The 23,016-nt window shown below is 44.5% G+C and overlaps 1 protein-coding gene across 1 annotated transcript; it reads right to left on the reverse strand.

Moving 5' to 3' along the window:
* On the reverse strand, positions 1 to 20,196 carry FBXO34 (F-box protein 34). Its single transcript, XM_075282712.1, has 3 exons — positions 19,979 to 20,196; positions 5,032 to 5,187; positions 1 to 2,958 (listed from the first exon to the last, which is right to left on the reverse strand). Exons 2-3 carry the CDS (start codon positions 5,097 to 5,099, stop codon positions 852 to 854), a joined length of 2,175 nt encoding a protein of 724 aa, XP_075138813.1. The 5' UTR covers positions 5,100 to 5,187; positions 19,979 to 20,196; the 3' UTR covers positions 1 to 851.
* Between the last annotated feature and the right edge of the window lie 2,820 nt (positions 20,197 to 23,016).

Here is a 23,016-nt window from a genome sequence, read left to right on the forward strand (position 1 = left end):
TGACAAGTTATTATATATTTAATATTCACCAGAATCTCTATTAAAATAAAAAAAAATACGGCTTGAACATTTCCATAAATTGTACATCTATAAACTCTACTGAAAACATTGCAGCTCATAAAGAAAAGGACACGGAAGAGATCAAGATACGGCATAATAGACGTTATATAAAAAAGTGCAAAGTAAAGGAAATCGTAGAGAGAAAGAAAAGCCAACACACCATGAAACAAACGGCAAGGCCAATGCGCTGAGCGAGATTCAGGATGCACATTTTTATTGAAGTAAAGCCAGACAATATCCTCTTCTTATAGTTTGCCACTGTACAATAAGTCACCTCATGTATTCACTTGTCACAGTATTGCAGACACTTGTGCCAGTTCCGAGTACAACTCTCTCCAGTTAAACCAATGATAAACACTTTAAATGCTTCAAGCCCTATATATTTTAGAGTTTCTTTTTTTGTTTTTTTTAGAAACGTCGTACAGGATATACAGATTGAACAAGACACTTAAAATGGAAAAAAAAAACAACAAAATAAATCCACATCCGCACAAAAATATTCCATCCGTACATACGCACACCTATAGCCACGACAACTTCCATAGCTGCATTGTAAAGATTAGGTGGCATCAGCTAGCAATAGATTTTATATGTACATCTATTAGGAGATATTTACAGAAGATAAAGGGCTAAATATCCAGTTGAAGAAATGAAAAAGTAAAGGCTCTTGTGTTAAAGAATGTGCAGTTTCGCGACCCCATGAAAAAAACCTCATGATTATATACAATGTAAACAGCATGGGGCATGAAAATCTTTATCTTACGAGACCTGTACTATTCCTGCCCGCGGGGTTAGTCGTCTTCGAACTCGGACTCTCTAGATTTCTTGCACACCGTTCGGTTAAAGCTGTGAAAAGCGGGCACCCAGCGATTGTCGTGAAGCCCCTCCTTACAGCCGCGGCTCTCTTTTTGAGACATGTGACAGCACATCCAAAAACCCGGGCCATAAGGTAAAGCTTGGCAGTAAGGTTTGGGATGCCACAGACATAAAGACACGTCACCTTTTGCGTACTTTTTCTTGCACTGCTTGCAAGGGTCGTCTTTGTAGCGGGGATCCCGGACCCACAGCGAGTCGCACGGTCGAATGTCATAATGTTCGATAATAAATTTGAAATAGCAAGAAGTGCATTTTAGGGCAGCGAGAGATCGGGTGGGAAGATATTTGAATATCTTCACTAGGATGTGATGCGGTAGGAAAGCCATGTATTGTTGAGGCTCCAGGAGTTGCTGGATCTTAAATCTGGTCTCAAGAAAATCGTGAGACACCTGCCTCTTTACAGAGGACGTGTCAAGTACCTGAGTTACGTTTCCAAGTGAGGATATAGAGACAGCATATTGTGCAATCACTGAGCTAGTCTGCATACACAGAGTATTGTCAAAGGCATGTTTCTCTGGGGCGCCTGCCTGCGACTTTACTTCAGGGTTGATCCGTACATGTGCATGGTTTGCATCGGTTTGATCACTTTGAAAAAATAAGACCCCTGGTGAAGGGTCCCCTGATAAAGCGTTGTCCTGTGTGTGTCCTATATCCTGTGTGTGCATTAATACATCCGCAGTCTTAAGGGAGGGATCAGGGATCCTATCTGAACACTCCACCTTCTCATCAGCTGCACCATCATTCACCGTCTGATTCTCAAAAGAATCAGGGACACATTCAACAGCTTTTATACAGACAGAAATAGATAATTTACAAGGATCCACAGTTATCGCTATATCACCCCTACACCGCATTTTCATATAAGTCTCCCTCACAAGTTCAAGGTCTACGTTGGCCACAAAAAAATCTTCTGTGGGTGGCAAAGACTCGGACTCTTGAGGCTTGGGTGCAGCACAGTTTTCCCATGATTTGACAGGAGAAGGGTCTTCCCCATTTTGCGAGACATTCTTCTCCCCCGCAGAAGCAGCGGAGTGTTTTTCAGGGTCAGACGAGTCATCGGGAGGACAACCAGCATCTTGCTGCGAGCCACTGGCAAGCAGCATCCGGCCAACGTTTCTTCTGAAGCTGTTGTTCCTGGAGAGTCCTCCTGAATCCCGATCGTTCTGGCGCCTCAAACACTCAGACTCCAGTTTAGCCACCATTTCCAAGACACACACAGATTCCAGTTCAGCCTTCTCTGAATTGTCCTTCTCAGAAGAGTTTTCACTGGCTCCGAGTGACATCAAGGACACAGACGGAAGGGCACATTTAGAATTTCCAGTAGGTTTCGAAGGATGAGAGTTGGAAAAGGGTTTAGCACAATCAGAAAGTAACGCATTTGCTCTTTGTTCTAGAAAAGCTACCATTTCTATCACAGAAAGGGGTCTTCCGGGAAGAATCCCATCACTGTCAGTGACAAAATTAATAGAACAGTCTTCAACTCCACTTGAGAAAGACTCGGAGAGGAGGCACTTTTTCTGCGCTTCCTGCATTTTCTCCAGATGGTTCTTTACGCGTTTAAGGTCCACTGATTTCTTTCGCCTTTTCGCAGCTCTCCCGCTCATATCCCCAGTGTTTTTAATCTTCATTGAGCTGTTCCTATTGTTGCTGCAGTGATGAGAGGCAAAAAAGGCGATCTTCTCCTTGGTGTTTCCCGGCTTGATGAGTGCACAACTATCTATTGGGCCTTCTCCTTCGTCCCCCTGATGGATCGTTGCAGGTGGAACATTCTTTGCTTTGACCTCGAAGTTGTTGGAGGAGCTCATCCCTGCTGTATTGCACATGGTGTTTTGAGACAGGGTGCCCAATGGCCTGCGGGGTGGATTGTCCGTACAGGGTAAACAATTCTTGGTGGCGACATTACACTTTTCTTCTTTAGCAGAGCTTTGGTTATTCAGATGCATGCCTTTGTTTGATCTTGGTTCCAGAAGAGATTCTTTTTTCTGTATCTTGTGATATGGCTTTAAATGCATTCCAGAAGCCCTGCGGAAGATACGGACACCACAATGAGTCTCACAAGTCACATGCAGCATAGGATATGTAACACGAAAAATCAATTCAGCCCAACGCACTTTACAAAACCTATGATCACATGCAGCCTTATCCCAGCAGCTTAAGAGAAATCTCCTATTATATGGGAAAATGCATTAGCAGCAAAACTGCATAAGATCTGGCTAAACGGCTAGCTGCTCGTCACATGGCTTGTGTAGTCAGGGACTCTACTTAATCCTTAAAGGGGTCGCTCAGTTTCCAGACATAAATGTTACGGTTTGTATAATAAGTTCTACAATTTTCCAATATACTTTCTGTATTAATTCCTCCTGGTTTTCTAGATCTCTGCTTGCTGTGATTCATTCTGTTACTACCAATGAATAATGGTGCCATGGTCATGTGATGGACACAAAGGTGCATGGCTCAGTACACGACAGATGGTAAATTAACAACAAACATTTATTTACTGACACTGGACAATCCTTTTAATAATGAAAATAACTGGGGCAAGAAAGTCATGTGATATTGCTATATGGATATAACTTATATAGAGGCAGTATCACACCTGATAGTATTTGGTTTTCCATATACTATCCATAATTACAGATAGTATGTATATAGCCATGATGGCGAACCTATGGCATGGGTGCCAGAGGTGGCACTCAGAGCCCTCTTTGGTCACCCATCCATGGAACAGATTATACTGTGAGGGGGCCACTGTGGAGCAGATTGCACTGTGTGGGGGCCACTGTGGAGCAGATTGCACTGTGTGGGGGCCACTGTGAAGCTGATTGCACTGTGAGGGGGCCACTGTGAAGCTGATTGCACTGTGTGGGGGCCACTGTGGAGCAGATTGCACTGTGTGGGGGCCACTGTGGAGCAGATTGCACTGTGTGGGGGCCACTGTGGAGCAGATTGCACTGTGTGGGGGCCACTGTGGAGCAGATTATACTGTGTGGGGGCCACTGTGGAGCAGATTATACTGTGTGGGGGGCCACTGTAGAGCAGATTGTACTGTGTGGGGGGCCACTGTGGAGCAGATTGTACTGTGTATGGGTCACTGAAGCAGATTGCACTGTGTGTGGGCCACTGTGGAGCAGATTGTACTGTGTGGGGGCCACTGTGGAGCAGATTGTACTGTGTGGGGGCCACTGTGGAGCAGATTGTACTGTGTGGGGGCCACTGTGGAGCAGATTGTACTGTGTGGGGGCCACTGTGGAGCAGATTGTACTGTGTGGGGGCCACTGTGGAGCAGATTGTACTGTGTGGGGGCCACTGTGGAGCAGATTGTACTGTGTGGGGGCCACTGTGGAGCAGATTGTACTGTGTGGGGGCCACTGTGGAGCAGATTGTACTGTGTGGGGGGCCACTGTGGAGCAGATTGTACTGTGTATGGGTCACTGAAGCAGATTGCACTGTGTGGGGGCCACTGTGGAGCAGATTGTACTGTGTGGGGGCCACTGTGGAGCAGATTATACTGTGTGCGGGTCACTATGAAGCAGATTGGACTGTGTGGGGGTCACAGTGGAGCAGAAAGCTCTATAAAGCCCCATTCGTATGACCATATTTTGCAGGTCTGTAATGGTTTGTAATTGTATGCAATTGTGGATCTGCACATTATTAAGGTTAAACTGTCGTGTTGGCACTTTGTGATAAATTAGTGGGTTTTGGGTTGCAGTTTGGGCACTGTGTGTCTAAAAGGTTTGCCATCACTGGTATATAGCATCATACACAAGTAGGTAAAGGGCCACTCACACAGACAGCAATGAGAAATTAATAATTTATTGGCTACAACCAATGGGCAGCCAAATCCCAGTGTATTTAACCTTACCGAACCATTACACAGTGCGCAGCGTTGCAATAGAACGGCTAAGAACACAATGTGAGAGCACAACTAATGTAATATAATATAATATACCCTGCAGGCAACAAGGAAAGCTGTCGTACAATAACACTCTAAAACTACAATAAAATAAAGCTATAAATATTAAGTAGATGTACGCTCACATTGTGTGTATATATACTATACACAAACATACAAACAGACACTCCAGCGCCACTTACCGCCTGACATGTTGATGTGAGTGGAGTTTCAGTGGTTCCCTGTGGAGGCCGGCTCTGCTGGAACTCATCCTAGCTGCCTGCACAGAAGGCGTGTCGTCACAGCCAGTCCATGGTGCTTATGGGGGTTTGCACTGTTCGTCACAATGTCGTGGTAATCTGCAAAAACACAAACCGATATGAAACGTTTAACAGGACTAATAATCCCCATCACTGTAATGGTCCAGTATGGACAAGTGATATTAATCTACCAGCATTCCCTTAAACACAAAGGTCCACTCTGACTACCCAATAGCTTTATATAGTGTCAATTGAAAAAAAAATCCTAAACTTCCAGAATAAAAGCGCATACTCCTTGACAAGGTACTGAATTTAGGAAACAGTACGGCTTTGTGTGAAGTGACTATAGCCTACAAAAAGTGTGACTAGTAAATAAATGTGTAGTAACTACCAGCGCTGTTTACACCCCAGCATCTATTCTGGGCAAAAACTGCAGAAAACAGGTTTAAAAATATCCGCCCTGAAGATTTCCACAACCCGACACTTGTGACTGCACGGAATCTGCCAGGAGCCTAAAAATACAGCGGCCGAGGCTGACACTTCACATTCCTGTGACACTTACTGAAATGAGGGTAGTCTCTTCGGCAACCGCGCTCACAGCGATTCCATCGTAAACTACCACTCTGGCGTCATACACACACACACGTATTATGGCTTCTTTGTGGTCCATTACTGTATACCCCCTATATGTCCTTGCTTCTAGTGGAGAATATAGTCACATACAACACCCCAAGGAGCAAACTATGGCGGCAAACAGAGCCCCAAGGAGTACACAAGAGACTCTGTGGGGGCATTCAACTATCAGAGAAGGTCCTGGCCACAAAACTACAGAACACGTGTACATGAACAATAGGGCAGATTTATCTAAGGCCCGATTCACATCTGCGTTCGGGCCATTCTGTCCCCCTATCCGCATGAAATATGTGGAGGGAAAAGTCCTGAAAGCAGCACTTCTCTCTCCCCTTTTTTGTGCAGAAACACATTATAGTTTATGGGGTCCGTGGATTTCCTTAAGGAACTACTCTTTTATGCGGATAGGTTTCAGTTCGGGAGGTCCCCAAGCCAACTCTCCAAGCAGAAACCTAAATGCAGATTGAACCGGGCCTAAAAGATAAAAGCTACAACGAATTGGTGATCGGACACGTGGGCAACAAAGTTTTTATTTTAGATGGTCTGACGTCCACAAATGTACTATGCTGACTGTGTACATATGTCACACAACATAAAAGTACTGAAAGAGTAGGAAAAACAGGTAAACTCTAAGTGGAAAGGAAAAAAAAAACCTTACAAGTATTTCAGATTCCAGGAAACAAGACTGACGTGTAAAGGAACAGTTCAAATGTCACAAGGAATTAAAGGAGTCGGGATCAAATGTGGGTCCCAAACACTTGTGCACCATGTGGGTATCTGGATGCCAGTGCTGCAGAATCTCCAGGACTGCTGACAGGGGGTAAGAGCAATGCAGGTAAGAGTTAAGGGCAGATGCAGGGAGATCAGATTCCTCACAGCTGCTCTGGACACTGACGGAGTAACCACCACTGAATGTTCCTGTGTTCTGCTGACAAAGAAATATGGGGGTGCCAAGGTGGATGGTGACAACAGGCTCGCCAGTCCCCTTCAGAAATAACATACAATCTCATTTAAAGTGAACATTCAGCCACAGTTACCTAAATAAATCCACAATTAATTGCTGCTTAGATTAATATACAGAGTGCTGAACCCACTATCATTAGTGGTAATGTAACATGCCTGCAGCCATGCATAGGGGGCACCAGGGAGCTTAAAGGGAGTCTATGTATTATACCCATCATACAACTCCTACAGTGGTAGAGGACTTGGGAATATATGCTTCTGCAAACATTGATAGGGTATGCAACCAGGAAGGAATAAGGGGGCAGTACCCAAGGGTGGAAAGCTAATGCTCTAGATCTCACTCAGCTCTGCCTGAGGACTCCACCTTGGCATTGACTGATGGCCAGTCTTTGCCAGTGTCACTGGTCAGGTCTACAACTATTCTCAGTACACCAAGATGCACCAGTATAGTCACCGGAAGTGTGCCGGTGACAGAAGCGGTGGATGCACGGTACGTCAGAGATTGTTATCCATACCAAGGAGTGTACTGTGCATCATTCCTGATCCAGAGACCATTGATGTCACCAGAGACAGGTGCTACCAAATAAGGCCAAGTCCTCATTGCAGTTCCCAGGATTTGGATCAGCTTTGGGCTGGGAAGATACACAGTATGAGAAATCTGCAAAGATTCTTGAAAGGAGGACATACAGGATTCTAATTTGTCACACAAAAACAAAACAGAAAAGGAAGGTAAGCAAGCCCTGGCGTCTGCTATCATGAGAGGAAAGGTGACGAAGGGTGGATTTTATGATGGGCTATTCACATGAAGCCTTGTCATCTGGTCATGGTGCAGGTATTATAAAGGAGGGAGGAAACCAAATGACTAGGAAATCATTTTCAATAGGTGTGAATGATTAATAGGTTACGAAATGCAACTGCACAAGGCTCAAACCTGAGGACAGGTTCTTAAAGGGACCATACATATTAAAAATTGATGTCCCCTTAGAAAAAAAAAATGATTTTTGTTCTTATTGGCTACCTATTTTCATGATCGGTCATCAATAAAAGTTCAGCGGGGGTCCAACACCGGGGATCCCTGCTGATCAGCTGTTTGAAGGGGTAGTGGTGCTTGTACAATCGCAATGACGTCTTCATTTTTTATATTGCATATTGTTTGATCTATAGCAACCTTGTGATATAACGACAGTCTCTCGCCATAGAAGTGAATGGGACAAGGCTGTAACTGCAGGTTATTACAGGATTCTGTACATGCTGGGGATAGATTTGGGGGGGGGGGGGGGGCACCAGTCATGTTCCCTTTAAAGGGATTCTACCATTAAAAATCTTTTTTCTGTGGCTAACATGTCGGAATAGCCTTTAGAAAGGCTATTCGTCTCTTACCTTTATATGGGATCTCCGCCGCGCCGTTCCTTAGTAATACCGGTTTTTACCGGTATGTAAATTAGTTCTCTGGCAGCGATGGGGGTGGGCCCCAGCGCTGAAAATGCGATGAGGGCATCCCCACCGCTGCCTGAGAACAGGATCCTGCGCCGCTTCTATCTTTTGCTGGATCCTCCCCTTCTTTCTTCGGCGACTTCACCTCTGTCGGCTCTGACACTAGTAGAGCTGACTGTGCATGCGCGGCCATAGTTCTGAGGCTGCAATTGCGCGCATGCGCAGTTGGCTCAACCAGTGTCTCAGTAGCAGAGCCAACTGCGCAGGCGTCAGAAGAAAGACGAAGAGGGCCCGCCCCCATCGCTGCCAGAGAACTAATTTACATACCGGTAAAAACCGGTATTACTAAGGAACGGCGCGGCGGAGATCCCATATAAAGGTAAGAGACGAATAGCCTTCCTAAAGGCTATTCCGACATGTTATCCACAGAAAATAGATTTTTAATGGTAGCAACCCTTTAAGTATTAATGTAATGCCCATTGAAATTAAGTGAGACATTCAAAACCGAATTTGGGAAATTCTGTAGGAAAAAACATGGAAAACATTCTGTGCACTGGCGTAACAAATGTTCATGAAGAAGTGCAGAAGGAAGGAGTGGGCTTGCTGGAATTAAAAAACGGCAAGGGTCAATACCTTGATGCTGCAAGTTGAGGGTTAACTATGTTATGGAAGGGATTAGCAGTGGGAGGTCACTACCACACCCTGAAGCCAACCTTCACCTCAACTCCTACAGAGCAAAGCTGGCGCATGGCACCTGACAACCGGACTGGTTTTCATAGACTTTGATCTAAAATTAGAAAATACATAGTGATTAGGTTTTACAGTTTGTAAGACTGTCAGACGGCTCCATATCCAACCAGGTAGAAGAACATGTGATCTGGAATCAGCGGCACAAGAGACCATGGGATGTGCCAGGTCTTCTGGCAGAAATGGACCAGACCAGCTATACCGTATACATCCTGTAGTCAGGCTTGTTCAGATCCTGAACTAATGACATTATCCATTCACTTCTGGTGGCCTCTTATTGGACTGACCTCTCTAGGATAACAAGTAAAAATAAACTGTGTAATATAGCTTATCAGAGGAACATGCTTTTATCTCCTTTTATCAGCTCTCCTGTCTGGTAAACTATTCAATTCACTGCTCAGAACAGTCTCACTGCAGACAGTCTGCATTTCATAGAAGTATATGGAGAGGGGAGGGGAGGAGAAAGAGACACAAGGACACAGATGTCATGGAGCAGATTACAGGAAGGTTTCTCTCTCACCAGTGCTTTATTCACATCTGTATTGCGAAAACCTGCTGGAAAACTACTGAACACTTAGGGTGGGCTTACATCTGCATCCGAGAAACTGCAAAAGATTGGTGGAGACAAGAGTTCTCCAAGGAGGACCCCCATTATAGTCACTGAGGTCCACCAGTGTGTACCCGCTGTTTTAGCAGGCTGGCTCTGTCGTACAAATTCTCCAGAAGTCCAACAGCGGAGACCTAGTGTGACTGTGCCGAGTCTGTGCTCGTACTCCTACTTTCCCCTCCCATCTCCAAAGACTTCTATGTAACCTGTCAGAGTCTTCGGAGAAGACGTATTGTGAGTAATCAGGCAGGAGAGACTTCTAATAGGAGTAAGAAGCATTCTTCTGATAAGGTATATTACAAAGTTTCTTATAAATCTCCTTAACTAGTCATTTACAAAAATATCGTACTAGGTATTCTTCAATGTAATTTCCATAAGGGCATGCCGTCTAGATATGGTGTTAAAGATGTCCACAATAATAAACCCGCTCTTCATAATATGGAACTAGCTCCTCATCCAGACAGGAAAGATAAGGCAGCCCCGTTGCAGCCATTGATATATGTCAGACAGCAACTCCCTGTGCTAGAAACTGAAGTAAAGTGAAGTCTACAGCAGACAGCTGAGCATTACCCACCTCTCAGGATTTAGAGGGACTGTCTAGTTTTCATTTTTGCTGCAAATCCCTACAAAGCAGCGGCTAGAACCACAATCCTGCCATTTCCCTCTTTTACTGCTCAACATCAGCTATAAAGAGTTACTAAATAGGTTTACACACATCCAAAGGTCACACAGTCTAGACACAGCAGGACAATGGCAGAAGACAAGAGCTTTTTAATATCTGGCTTTCATGTGACTTGAATAGAAAGACACATTTTAAGTCTACCATAAAGTGGACAGACACCGCTAACTATAATAAGCAGACTTCACGTGCAGGATGCGGTACGTGTGCACATACAATGACCTGAGTACACAATTGTTCATGGATTTAGAAAGAGGCTGTTGCTCAGACCCCTACCATCTTCTGCCTGCCCCTCCCCATGAAGTGACAACTGCCCCTCCCACATCCTACTTGAGCAGCAATGGCAGTGTCCACGTAGCTGAGGGTCCGCCCCCAGTGCTCCAACTACCTAATTTGCATAAGACTTCAAAGTTATTTTTCTCCAAATCTACCAAACACTAGCACTGTGTCTCAATTGATCGGGTCCCGTCAGGCAACACGAACAACAGAGAGGTGGCTGGCTAAAACAGTGGTTACACACAAATCCAGACGGCTCCCATTGACTATAATGGGGTCTTTTGGGTGGTTTTAAAGTGGAATAGAAGAGAAAAAAGTCCTCCATGCAGGAGTTTTTCCTCAATTTTGGGTGGACACTGCGACAGTCTTCAGTGGACACTCCGATGCAGATGTGAACGTAGTCTGACATACATCACTGCAGTGTGCTCTGTAACACGGTGGTAGCAGTTCAGTAGTCTTGGGGAGGTGGTAGATTGCCTTTAGTGTCAGAAATACTGTAAGAAAGGTTACTTTAACTATGCAGGTACTGAATGGCAGATTCCCCAGCAGTCCAGGGTAGTGACAATGTCTGGAACACCTGCCCATCCATAGAAAGTGATAGCACCCTGTACGTTCTGCTCCCATGAGCTATACATGTTCCAGGGTAGATTCAACACACAATCCACAGCACAGTAAAACAGCCACACTTGCTGCAGCTTTTTCCCAGGGGTTTTTGAGGATTTTTGTGGACTAGTTGTCTAGGTTTTCACCCTTTGCAACAGATTGCGATTATATCTGTGGAGGGACCTGTCCTATCGCTCCGGATAGAATATGGTAAATACATGTTGTTGTAGGACTCAGAAGTCTTATAAAGGTTGTGAGACTTTATTGCATAACTGAATGTCTTGCCCCAGTGGGATCAGTGAATGGGAACCTTGGCATTTGCACAACGTTGCGACGTAAGCAGAATACAGCTGCACATTACAAGTCAGGTAAAAGTGCCAGCATATCATTTAGGTCACGTGGGTGTCTGAGTGTCCTGACCAAGCAACAATGAAGCCTAAATCCTGGTGCGTCGTATACTATCTATAAATAGACAGCACATTAACCTTACCACTATTTTTACTGTGGACAAAGACTGAATATATATTCCCCTTTTTTGCTCTGCACACACTCAATAGGAGAGGAACTAGGAAATGACAGTATATAAAGGAATTGCTGATAATGGCTGACCAATCTGTAACAATGACTGTAATGCTGTGCTGATCTTGCAAAATTTAGCTGCAATACCAGACTCAAACTATGCACATGAGCAGCGCTGTTCCATAGGCAAATAAACAAGACAACATCATTCACTAGTTTTATATAAGTTACACTTTTGTATGGTGTTCATTCTAGGACAAACAGGCCAAAAGACCATGGTCGTATTATTTTAAGTACTTACAGACTCTGCCAAAGAACATACACAGTGTTGAGAACAATCCACTTTATTTTCATGGCAGCAGAGAAGTCGGCCAAATAAAATGGGTGTATACCACATGAAACAATCTTGGAATCTGCTACTAGGATATAGGAAAAAGTGAGTAATGGAGATGCTAAGTTTCCCTGTGCTTTCACTATTATTGCAGGTCCCGGAGAATCGGCCACTTGGCTTTTGTTGTAAAGTACACACGTTACAATGGTCGCTGATACAGGAGGCCTCATCCTACATTGATCTATGGATTTTGTAGTCAGAGAATATCCAAGACTTACAAGACACTGAAATTATTCTACACAAACGTACAGTGTGATATACTGTACATTATTCTTCAGGATGCTTCTATATTGAGTAGTGTATTAGACTATTCTCAATGTGTTAAGGACAGTCTGTTGTGCAGTCAGGAGAATGGAGGTCTATGGATATACTTGGCATATACACCAACACAGAGGTCACCTCACTTTGGTTGGAACCATCTTTACAAAATGGCGCACAGATAAGTCAGCAGCGTTCATTATACTGCTCTTCGTGTCTAGAAGGAATACAAATGGGATCATCATCTTTTTTCAACTTACGGGCGCCAGTTCTTTTCATATCTATAAGGAAGGAAGGTATAGAACTTGTGGAAATGTACACATGCATATATTACCGCGGCTGTGTGTACTGTATATACACTGCACCACACCCTCTGTACTAAGCACTGAAGTGAGCCCACACTTCCTGACCACACTCTCTCCCGACTCCATTGTGACAAAGTTATGTGATAATTCACTCTAAAATTGAGGCATTACTGCGACTCACTAGCAAAGACAACATGTCCCTATGGAAAATAATGATTAAAGAAAAACATTATATATATGGACAGATTTTTACAAAAAACTGAACCCTCCCATGAAGTGAGGTAATGCTGCAATCTTACAGAGAATCCAAGCCCTAAAGGGGTTACCCAGAACTAGAAAACATGGCAGCCCTTCTTCTCAGGAAGTAATCATGTCTGTTGGTCACACTGACCCGTAACACTTCCTGAGAAGGAGGAAACCACCATGTTTTCTGAGCCTGGGTAACGCTATTAAAAAATAGATAGATAGATAGATAGATAGATAGATAGATAGATAGATAGATAGAGAGAGAGAGAGAGATTGATTTTTTTTAATTATTTTCTGTTTTTGTATTTAGTTATTTATTTATTTAGATTGGGTTGTTTGCTTTTTTTAATAATGCCCAGAAATCAGCAGTGCTTTTGGAAAAACAAAAACATAACAACAAGGTTCTTTCCGCCTGAAAAGCCTCTAGCTTATCTCTTGGTATCTCTTCACTCCAGACACACACACATACAGTATCACAGTTGTCAAGTGTCACTAAAATTGGGTTCTGACTTTGAGCACCTTTACCCCACATTTTAAGATTCTTGAAGGCAGAATAGATCAATTCTTGGATGGGTAACAGAAGTTGGGCATTACCCACACCCCCAGAACCCTTCCTATGGGCACACAGAAGTAATTGCAGACTGCTACAGGACTCATCTTGGACAGTAGCCAATGTCTAGTCTTCTGTGCCACTCCTCCAAGGTGATAATTTGCCGTATTCACTTTCTAATGGCTGTGTGGATTACATGTGAAGATGGGACATTAGCAGTACAATTCGCCAGCAGGGTGTGGTGGCAGCGCTTGTTATCTGTAACTACAGCTACACAGGAGTATGGAAGAATGACATGAATGTACATTGTGTAATCTGATTTAGGTGTGGCATCAAGTCTGCAGGAATCAAGGGAACATTTCACCCTATGAAGAAAAACATTAAAAAAAAAAAAAACAACAACTATTTTTACAACTCACACCATCAGAAATACAAGGCATGCCTGCCCAAAATAAGATGGGCGGTCAACCTGTGGCTATTACACAAGATGACTCCAGAGTCAGGAGATGGAAATCCATCCAATCATGTGGTTTACAAGCTACAAGTAACCTAATATTCTACCGCTCCAACTAAATCTACTGTGTGTGACCCACCTCTGACATGGCACATTGTAGACTGGCACAGGATACCACTACTATCCAACAGGCACAACTAGGCACCCTTAGGGTAGGTTCTCATCCTCGGAGTCTCCACTGCAGAGACTGACAAACTGGCAGAGAGAAGAGTCCTGCTCCAGCGTCAATATATAAACAAGAAACATCCAGCAGACACACGACTGACCCTGAATGACAGAGAGCCGCACACAGATGTGACCCAAGCCATAATTGGGTTGTCTAATTGGCTATTCCTGCTGCTGAGCAGCGGTCATGTGACCAGTCATCTGCTATATATGCATCAAGCACAAGGCTCTGCCTATATGGCAGCACATGTAGCCCCTGCAGCTCCATATACCAGGGCAAAACATTTAATGAGGGGGGCGGGTATTAAGATTGGAGTTTCCTATACCAGTCTTATCTGCACCTGAATCATGATGGAGAACAATCATAACGCAGGCACACGTCTGTGCACTGTAGTGGAGTCCTATCAGAAACAAGCGGAGATGTGGCGCAAGTTCTAAACAATTTGAGGCCGAAGTGTCCCTATGAAGTATCCCTGTTTTGCCCACTTTTGCAAAAAGTGAGGTGCAGAAAGGGGAATGTGGCACAACTTTGGCAAAAAAAAAAAAAAGAATGATTATGAAGTTAGTGGCATACACAGGCACAGAATAACCCTACAGACAGCTCCAGCTGCAGTATTACAGGGCATGTACGGACTTACTATAGGCCCATGTTATGCATGTGCTGTGCAGCAGGAGACAGTAATCCACATGCTGTACAACTGTCATGTGAGACTCACATTGCTTTCTACTATAGTGCAAGTGGTAACAGTATCTGGTCACACAGACATCCGTGGAGATTGTAACGTACAGCCCTCAAACAACTCTGGGTGACCTATATATAATATAGGGAGCAGCACCATCTTCCTTCCCATGTATAAATGAACCCTATCAGTAAGAGCTTGGCTGTCGCTCTGCAGACTACACACAAATTATTCTGCAAATTCTGGCACCGGCTTTAGATCCAGTTACACAACTTGCTTTCATGGGTGTAGTAACGCATTGGTGAACCAGATACAGATCTCCTTTTCCCAGTCAAAGACAGATCTGTGTAACTTATTCATGTGCACAGTGACCACTGCTTATGCAACATGGTCTTGTGCCAAACCTTACTTCTATGTTACATATTACAGCTCTTTGTGACCAACAAAAAAAAACATTACAGTAAGAGGCTTCCCTTCCATGGGAAGCTATGAAACTCATCTTTGTACTCAAAGCCTGTATGGCAGCGGGACTGCATTACAGAAATATCTCCTAGAAGCAATGTGCATGATGTAGAACCAGCAGGATACATTGGTGCAGCGGATCACCATAGACTTCCATGGGTGCCATGTTAGGACTAGTACCACTCATCACCCTGCTAAACTGTGGAGAGGGTGGAGGACACTGGCCCATGTCCGAACAGTCTTAATCCTTCCACAATACACCGTCAGGACAATACTATAGACTACATCTACCCAAGAGACTGACGTCACTGAAAAAAAAAAAAATCTTTTGATGTCAATCTATAAAGGCCGCTCTTATTTACTATGGAAACATGACAAACCCAGCAGCGCACATCAGATGCTCTTGTAAACTTCCTCCATGATACCACAACAACATGACATTTCCTGGATGAAACATTGCATATGAAGCAAGGCTGTCTTGTTGACATTGCAGGGAAGAGACCTGAGTTCCCAATAGTGTGAGCTGCAACGTGTCCTGATCACTGTGGCTGCTGGGGGTCTGGGTTATACAAGTACTTTAGTAGGAATGTGGTTATGTAGTATATAATTGTATATCGCATGCACGGACATGTTCTATACTGGTAGAGCGTACACACAAGATATGTACGAGAAGTCACTGCAAATTGGTAGGCAAAGCAAAACAGAAGTATATGTGCAATACGGCATGTCCACCTCTGAAGCCATGTGCCCCCCTCCCCCCCCATAGTGGTGATAACGCATAGCAATCTGCTAACATGGAAAAGTACAATGATCAGCATACAATCTCTGCTAGACCAATGGCTAGGAAAAAATAATGCTAAAAATAAACAGGAACAAGTGGTCATATGTCAGTGAGATTGTAACTATCACAGCCAAACACACCTAACATTAGCCGATGTAGTCACAAGCCAATTCAGCTGTGCTATAGGGTTGCAGTCCCCTCTCACTATCATTAGTACAACAGTGCACACATCACATTCACTCCCATGGCTCTCTTGAGACGGCCATGATGTAACACGGCCATGACAAGGGGCACTTCACAGCCGGTTTGCATCTATAGGGCTCCTGTTTTCACAGATTCCTCATAGATTTGAGACTATTGTGGGATTTGTGAAAATGGGCAAAAATAGGACATGTTCAATTTCAACATAACTGATATTTTTTAAACGTTTTAACAGGCTATGTGAATAGCCCCATTCACTTGAATTGATTTTACGTTCATGTGTATAGAGCCCTACGGGAGTCAAATCATGCTATCCTAAAATACAAATGGCACACAGGTAACAGTCTAAGTATGGAAGCTACAACCCAATGTCCAAAACAAAGACGTGAATTGATATTAGGAAAAATAAGGTTCTTTTTTTCCTCCTCAAAACACATCCAATCTTGGCCTTGTGTCCAATGTCACAGCATTCACTGGAATGGCACCAAGCTACAATACCAAACACTGCCCATTGACAAGAGTTTCTAGAAAAAAAAATAATTTTTTCTCCTATTATCTAATGTATTTGTACCCATAGTTTGCAAACTACTAACTATTGCTCCATCTCCTAAGGAACTGTGTGCACTAAACAAAGCCAGGACCAAGACACTGCAAAGCCAAGCAATGAGGCGAGCAGCAGAGCCCACTGTTATAATGTTATAAAGTGATGGTTCCCATATAAGTGTCCAATGCTCATATCCATAATGTGAGTCACCTATACCCAGTCCTGAAGGTCACAGGTACAGCGGCTCAGCAATGTCACAGCCTCCCTGCAGCGCACACCGCTTTACTCTGAATTCCTGCCCAGCTCATAGTTAAAGCTAGAAAAAAAGAAAATCATGGGAACAAAGGTACAAGTCGCACCATAGTAGACATGCAGGTAGAAAAATATGCCCATGATCAATGTACTGTTCCACAAATAGAAAAGCTGGCACAGCTAACAAGGCTGGCACTATACACAAGTATAACGCATTGTCCTCCTGTGCTCTATGAGCCTCAATGAGGTATATACAACAAATACAGGAGCTGGAATATAGGACAAGACTGGATCTGGCTACTTACAAACCTGCTACTGGACCCACAGCTTTAAGGTTGGTTTGTATCACTGGGTGACTAAAGGCTCATGTATAAAGCAAGGCCTGTAGGGAGACAGAGCAGATATGGTTCTATATTACGGAGCCTCAGCACTCCATATGTCACTGCACTGTGACTACACAAGGCAAAACCATACAATTGGAAAGGAAGATGCCAGTAGTTTTATGAAGGATTCTATAGTATGGTTCTAAGTGTGGGCCCTTCAGAAAGCTGCCGGACAGACAATAGTAGAGCTGACAGACATTGCTTCTTACTTTTGCCATGCACATGTTTTCAATGGGAAGAGGGATATACAGTATACTACTGCAAGACCCCTACAGGAACAAAGGCGTTTAGTATGAATCGGTTGTTTGGCCGCCACATTTGTCTACATGACTACTAACAAGCATATCATGGCCACTAGATCCATCCCAACAGCGAGTGTAATAACCTGGACTGACCACGTCATAGATCTCCATGATGCAGACTGTTTCTGTCAATAGATCTACGGCCAGGCTGGGGGTTGTCGTTTTAATACCACACACTAATATGGCAGTATTACACTTGTCTGAAAGAGACCTAAGGCTGAGCCTACACACAGCAGACATTTTCTGGAATAGATATCACAGCAACCTGTTGTGCACCTTATTCATTGCAAAGGGCAAAATAAGCATCAGAAAAACATGGCATGGATAAAATCTGCAGAAAATCTTCATGTCCTCATTCTTCCCACATGTATTATAATATAGAATCTATAATGTTATAGACTTTTGGGGACACACTTAATATGGAGTCGTCAGCAGATTCCTGGCATTTGTAGCTTCTCCATCGTGAGTCTGTTTTGGGGTTTTTTGGATGGACACAAAGTCCTGCATGTCCGACTGTGTCCGTCCAAAAAAAGCAGATTTACGTTGGAAAGGCTGCAAACTTGCACCTGCAGATTGCTTTATAAAGCCATTGAAGTGACTGGGTTTTTAAACGGACCATTTACAGTCTGCTTTTTCTGCAATTTCGGCGAATTCATGACGGACGGACAGTGTGAACAAGGCACAATACTGTTCCCACAGAGTGTAGCAAAATTTCTAAAAACCCTTTTTATTGCAAAGGCTGTAAGCCTTGAGGGAGTCATGCACCAGTAGTTGATATGCTGTATGTTTAAAAGGGAACTGGTCACCTAAATTTGGGACATTAAACTACAAACATGTCCTCATAGAACAAGGGTTTGCTGTCCCAAACAGCCTTATATTTATAAACCGAGTGATACATGTGCAATTCTGCAATGTGGGCCAGGCAGTACACCCTGAATTCACTACAGGCCAGCACAAGTTGCAGGAGAAGCAATGAGTCCAATAAGACCCTCTGGTGATTTAGTGTACAAAATGTAGGTGACAGGTTCCCTCTAAAACCTGAACGGCTTCCGTTTTAGTCAGTATGTGGATACTACTGTACACCCCAACAGTGTTTGCAGCAGCTAATCCATTGCGATTACTTCCAAGACGTTGCAAGCCTTTAGAGGTTTTCCTTCTCAGAAATCTACAAGATATCCACAGAATATACTATACCATAATTGTCCAATACATAAGAGTCGCACTCCTATCTTAAGAATGTACTGCAGTGTAACCCTCTCCACCTTTTTCTATGAGAGTTTTGCTATTTTGGGGACTCCCATAGAAGGGAAAGAGCAAAGCCACGCAGGTACAGACCTCAATTCTGTAGACAGAGGTCCCACACCTATCAGTTTCTCCAGACTGTCTGCAGAGTTTTCCTCTGTGGACTTTCTGCCCTATACAGAAGATGCAGTGTTTCCGCAGGTATAATAAACATGTTGCGATTTTCAAAAATGATTGCGGCATTTCCACTGCAGATTCCCCCCCCCCATAATAAGTGGATGAGATTAGACAGGATCCCAGCCACTTTGCAGGAGCTGTAAAACGCAGCGTTCTTTGCCGCAGCCAAAAGGGATGCGTTTTCGCAGCCTAAGAGTCAGAGTTGTGGGTGACAAGTACCGTGTGTTTACTGGTAGCCGTGAAGTTCGGGATCTGTCCTATAAAACATGAACGGTGCCATACAGACCCCAGGTTGCCATCAAAGTCCAGTATTTTAGCAGACAAAATATTGCCAGATACAAGTCTAGTTTATCCAACGTGTTATCCATAATCTAGTCTTAAAAAAAAACAAATTATCAGTTGCTCCTTAGCAACAGACTACAAAGTAGAAAAAAAATAGGTCAGTGATGTGCAACCTGTGTCTGGCCAGCTGCTATGAAGATACATGGACCACCAGGGACTGTCAGGGCATGCTGAGCTATGTAGTGCCACAGGTTGGAGACCACTGCTGTAGGGTATCGGCATGTCAGGGAAATTATCTCTAATCGATTGATCGACCTCGATTAGAACTCAAAACAATGTAATATTACAATGTATCAAAAAACAAAGGATTGATCCTTAGGATGTCTGGTAGACTGGCTGACAATATTAGAATATATCCAGGAACCAAAATACACAACCTGGAAATGCCAAACAGATGGAGGAATAACCCCACACCTCTCAGATCACCCTGCAAATATATGCAAGCTGGATGTGCACCGATCATACAGCAGATCCTGCAAAACCCGCACCGTGGAGGCGGAGGAGTAACCCCGTAACAGCGTAGCCATCCCGGCCCTGCGCTCAGGAAACGCCGAGGCTGCGGCCTGTTCTCTGCACCGGCTATAAACCAACATTATAACGGCGGCCGGGCCCGCTCCCCTCCCCGGGCAGCTCTTACCTTGTCTGTCAGCGGCGGCGGTCCAAGCTAGGCGGGAGAGAAGAGGGGCTGAAGGAGGGCAGCAGCTCTCCCGCGCCACACGCACAGCCTCTGTTCTCCTCCGGCCCTCGGTCAGTGTGACCGGGTAAATGCTCCGGTAACGTGACCCTCAGAGGAATAGACAACAATATAATACCGACCCAACGACACCGAAACCAGAGGAATGGGGTGGAAAGGAGATAAGCGCTACGTCACCAGAAGAGAGCAGGCTGCCTCATCTCATTGGTCCAGCCCGCCTGTCACTCAAATATTGTCCCGCCCCTTTCCATCGCCCTCTTGACTTGAGCGTACCTGTCCGCGAGAGCGCGCATTGCTTCCATAGCTATACATAGGCAGGGGGCGCGCTTCTCAGGACTGGCAGCTGCAGGGACAGCCACGGCTGTATACACGTACTGCCCAGTGCCCTGATATACTGCCCTGTGTGTACTTTTAGAGGATACCTAGAATTCTTCACTATGTTAGTGGTCCAGATATGTTCATCTACTAGGTGACAACACTAGATGTGTGCTGTCATGTGTAGTCGGGGTAGTCACCTGGAAGTGCATATACATACAATATTAGAAATGGGACATGTTATATTAACCTTACCGAGATTTAGTCAGGGCTATGCAGAATAACTTGTACCAATATACACCACCTACTCACATACTGCCCTCTCTATTGGCCTCCCACAACAATCTACTTTTACACTCACAGTCACATGACCCTTGTACCACTTTTATACTGACGTCTCTCAAATTCATCTCTCTACCCAAAATGTTACCTGTCTGCTACCCAGAATCTAAGGGTATGTTCACACAGTGGGATTTGGTGCTTATTCTGAGACAGATTCCACCTCCAAATCGGTGACAATTTCTGGACCCTGGAAGATGCAGCCCACCCTAAATTCCTCTTCTATTTCTGCGGTGTGAACATAACCCTAAGGATCTCTATTAGCTATATCCTCCTCCTTCTCCCGCTTTTTAAAACTTAGCAAAGATAATAAAAAGAAGCATCTTTCCTCCATCTCACACAGCCTATGCCATCAATCACACTTAACAACCCCACAGGTTCACTGTCTTGGGGTAACCATTGATTCTGCCTTTGCAAATTCATTCTCTGGCTACCTATTGCCCAATGAATTGAATTCAAAACCTTAGCACGGTCATACAAGGCAACCTGCCCTCCTCCAGATATCTGTGACCTAATCCTCCGATACCACCACACACATAATCCCCACAAAACCATCCTTATCTGTCTTTCATGATCATCTTCAGGATTTCTCTTGTACTTCCCCTATACTCTGGAATTCAGTACCACCACATAACATATGGCCCGCACAATGGAAGCTGGAATTAATGGTGCTCGAAAATAATCCTAATAATAGTTTCTAGGGCCCATTCAGGGGACCCAGATGACAGATGCATTTCCTGGACTAACCAGGGATTATGTGAACTACATTCACAGCATGATAGTGATTTATGATACTGCGAGTTCCCAAATTACTACAAGTCTATTGTCCCAACTGAAATCATCTCTGATGCTATGAGTCCAGTTCTGCGGCCAGTACGGGAAATGCTGCTGGTACACAGCCATCTGAATGGGCTGGAAGGGGGTTCTCCAGAACTAGAATATTGATAGCCTGTTCTAAGGATATACTATCAACATCTGATCAGTAAGAGTACAATGAAGAGGGGCGGTAGTGTTTCTGCTTTATTCCTTACAGGAGCAGTGTTGTGGCTGTAGCCATATGAGTGCCCACATCTGGCATTTCAGCTGTCCCCTTTAACTAATGGGAACAGTTCTAGAATACACAGAATCCAGTTCATTGGTGCTCTGGTGCTTCTTCTATGTCTCTCTGTGCCCCAGAATAACTCTCCTATAGTGGCACAGTATGTTCCTACATTATAATGTCCCCCTCCAGTTGCTCCCACAGTATAAAGCCCTGCTTCTGGTTCACCCACAGTATAATGTCCCTCTCCTGGTACCAAGAAAGTTTATATATTGCCCCCAAAGTTTATAGGCTGGATCAAACAAAAAGTGACATCAGTCAGGGGCACACCACTAATGAGGCAAGGTGAGGCAGCCGCCTAAGGCGGCACTTGTGGTAGGGCGGCTTTGCTTTTTTTTTTATAAACTAGCCCAAGACAAGCTGCTCTGAAAACAAAACTGAGCGGCCCTGTCCTAGGCTGGCTTATACCTGTGCGTCTCAGTGCAGGCGGCAATCATAAGACGTCATCCTGAGCTGAGTCACAGATGTCTTATTGCCAGGTGAAGAGGCGGCAGCCCTGGCTCCATCAAGGAATCACAAGTTAGGTGAGTAAGGACAATTTTTTTATTTTTATAGGCCACTACCTGCTGAAGTATCCCCAGCCAGTAGCGTCCCATTTCCCTACCTCCTCAGTCCTGCTCATGGGCGCCCCCCGCCTCTCCTTCTGCTATAGGATGAAGAAGAGGGGAGCAGAGGCGGTTGTGAGCAGACCCGGGTACACAAACCCTGACAACTACCGGAGGAACATAAAAAAAACACTGTTACTCACCTCTCCTGGATCCGAAGTCACTCCTAGCAAGCTTCAGGCCTTTATGGTAATGTTCCAGATGTCACATGGAATGTCCATGTGATGTCTGGGGCATTACAATGAAGGCCTGAAGCCTGTACTAGGAGTAACAGCAGATCAAGGAGAGGTGAGTTAGTAACTGTGTTTATTATGTTTCTTCACCTCCCCTGGGTCTCCAATTATTATACTCCGGAGTCTGAAAAGACCCCAGAGTATAATAATAGTTCATGGGTGAGCCACTATGGGGCATAATAGAGGTTTCAGGATCCACTGTGGCCCCTGCAACCTCTATTATACCCCACAGGGGCCCACCCAATCTCTATTATGCCGTACAGTGGCCAACCCAACCTCTATTATGCCCCACAGCGGCCCCCCCTGCAGCCTCTATTATACCCCACAGTCTATTGTGCCACTGTGGGGTATAATAGAGGCTGCAGAGACCGCTATGAGGCATAAAAGTGG

The sequence above is a fragment of the Leptodactylus fuscus genome, chromosome 7 (assembly GCF_031893055.1).
Source record: "Leptodactylus fuscus isolate aLepFus1 chromosome 7, aLepFus1.hap2, whole genome shotgun sequence".
NCBI classification, from domain to species: Eukaryota; Metazoa; Chordata; class Amphibia; order Anura; family Leptodactylidae; genus Leptodactylus; species Leptodactylus fuscus.

Coding starts and splice junctions, on each gene's coding strand:
- FBXO34 (XM_075282712.1), bottom strand. CDS start 5,099: ATGAGTTCCAGCAGAGCCGGCCTCCACAGGGAACCACTGAAACTCCAC. Junction 2,959..5,031: donor TCACATCAACATGTCAGGCG/GTAAGTGGCGCT, acceptor TATCTTCCGCAG/GGCTTCTGGAATGCATTTAA.